General features: G+C 62.8%; 1 protein-coding gene across 2 annotated transcripts in view; it reads right to left on the bottom strand.

Moving 5' to 3' along the window:
* The window catches only part of VANGL2 (VANGL planar cell polarity protein 2), an 8,072-nt gene that overhangs the window by 5,274 nt on the left and 1,851 nt on the right, over positions 1 to 947 (bottom strand). For both annotated transcript variants that reach the window (XM_010003836.1, XM_010003837.1), the window contains exon 3: positions 1 to 598. This exon is cut by the window's left edge and continues 1 nt beyond it. In XM_010003836.1, coding sequence (XP_010002138.1) covers positions 1 to 598 — 598 coding nt within the window. The remainder of the gene's footprint in view (positions 599 to 947) is intronic.

The raw sequence follows: 947 nt of genomic DNA, 5'->3' as shown, positions 1-947 counted from the left end.
CGACGTGGTAAAAGCGGCGGGCGCCGTCGGCCGAGCGCACGGCCTTGAGGGTGAACTGGGGCTGGAGCTGCCGAAGCTCCAGCAGCACCACGGCCAAGTAGTGCACGAAGAGCAAGGCGTCCACCAGGGAGACAGCATATTGCACCACCCCCTGGTAGTTCCTGTCCCTCGAGTCCAGGATCCTGACGCCATAGAACAGCCAGTAGGAAACCACCAGGAGGAAAACCAGCACCATCAGCAACGCGCGGAACACGAAGACCCGCGGGAAAAAGGCTTTGGGGCGGCGGAAGAAAAGAGCCCAACTGCCCAACAGGAGGATGAGGAGTTTGAAGGCCACGGAGATGAAGAGCCCTTCGCAGGGTGTCCCACAGGGTTCCAGCTCTTCCCGCCACAGCAGCTGAGGCAGGAGCATGAAGGCGAGGGGGGTGAGGAAGGCGAGAAGAGCCAGCGCCCCGGCCAGCGAGACGCCCAAGTGCCGGGAACAGTCCAGGTGGGCACTGTCCTCCATGTCCTTGGTGATCCGGGTGATGTCATCATGAGAGATGCTGTGCTCTGACGTCCCCGTCACCACCGTGGTGGTTTCCCCCCAGTTGTCATCCTGGGAAATGATGGGATGGGTCATGGGATGGGTTGGAAGGGACCTTCAAGACCATCCAGTCCCACCCCCTGCATGGGCAGGGACACCTCCCAGCAGCCCAGGCTGCTCCAAGCCCCATCCAACCTGCCCTTCAACACCCCCAGGGATGGGGCAGCCACAGCTTCCCTGGGCAACCTGGGCCAGGCTCTCCCCACCCTCACAGCACAGAATTTCTCCCTCCCATCTCAGCTCCAGCTCCCTCTGCCAGCTGGAAACCCTTCCTCCTGCTCCCATCCCTCCCTGCCCTTGTCCCAAGCCCCTCCCCAGCTTTCCTGGAGCCCCTTCAGGCACTGGAAGCTGCTCTCCGGGC

Source organism: Chaetura pelagica, unplaced genomic scaffold, assembly GCF_000747805.2.
Source record: "Chaetura pelagica isolate M959 unplaced genomic scaffold, ChaPel_1.0 scaffold1418, whole genome shotgun sequence".
NCBI classification, from domain to species: domain Eukaryota; kingdom Metazoa; phylum Chordata; class Aves; order Apodiformes; family Apodidae; genus Chaetura; species Chaetura pelagica.
This window is presented reverse-complemented; position numbering and strand designations above follow the sequence as displayed.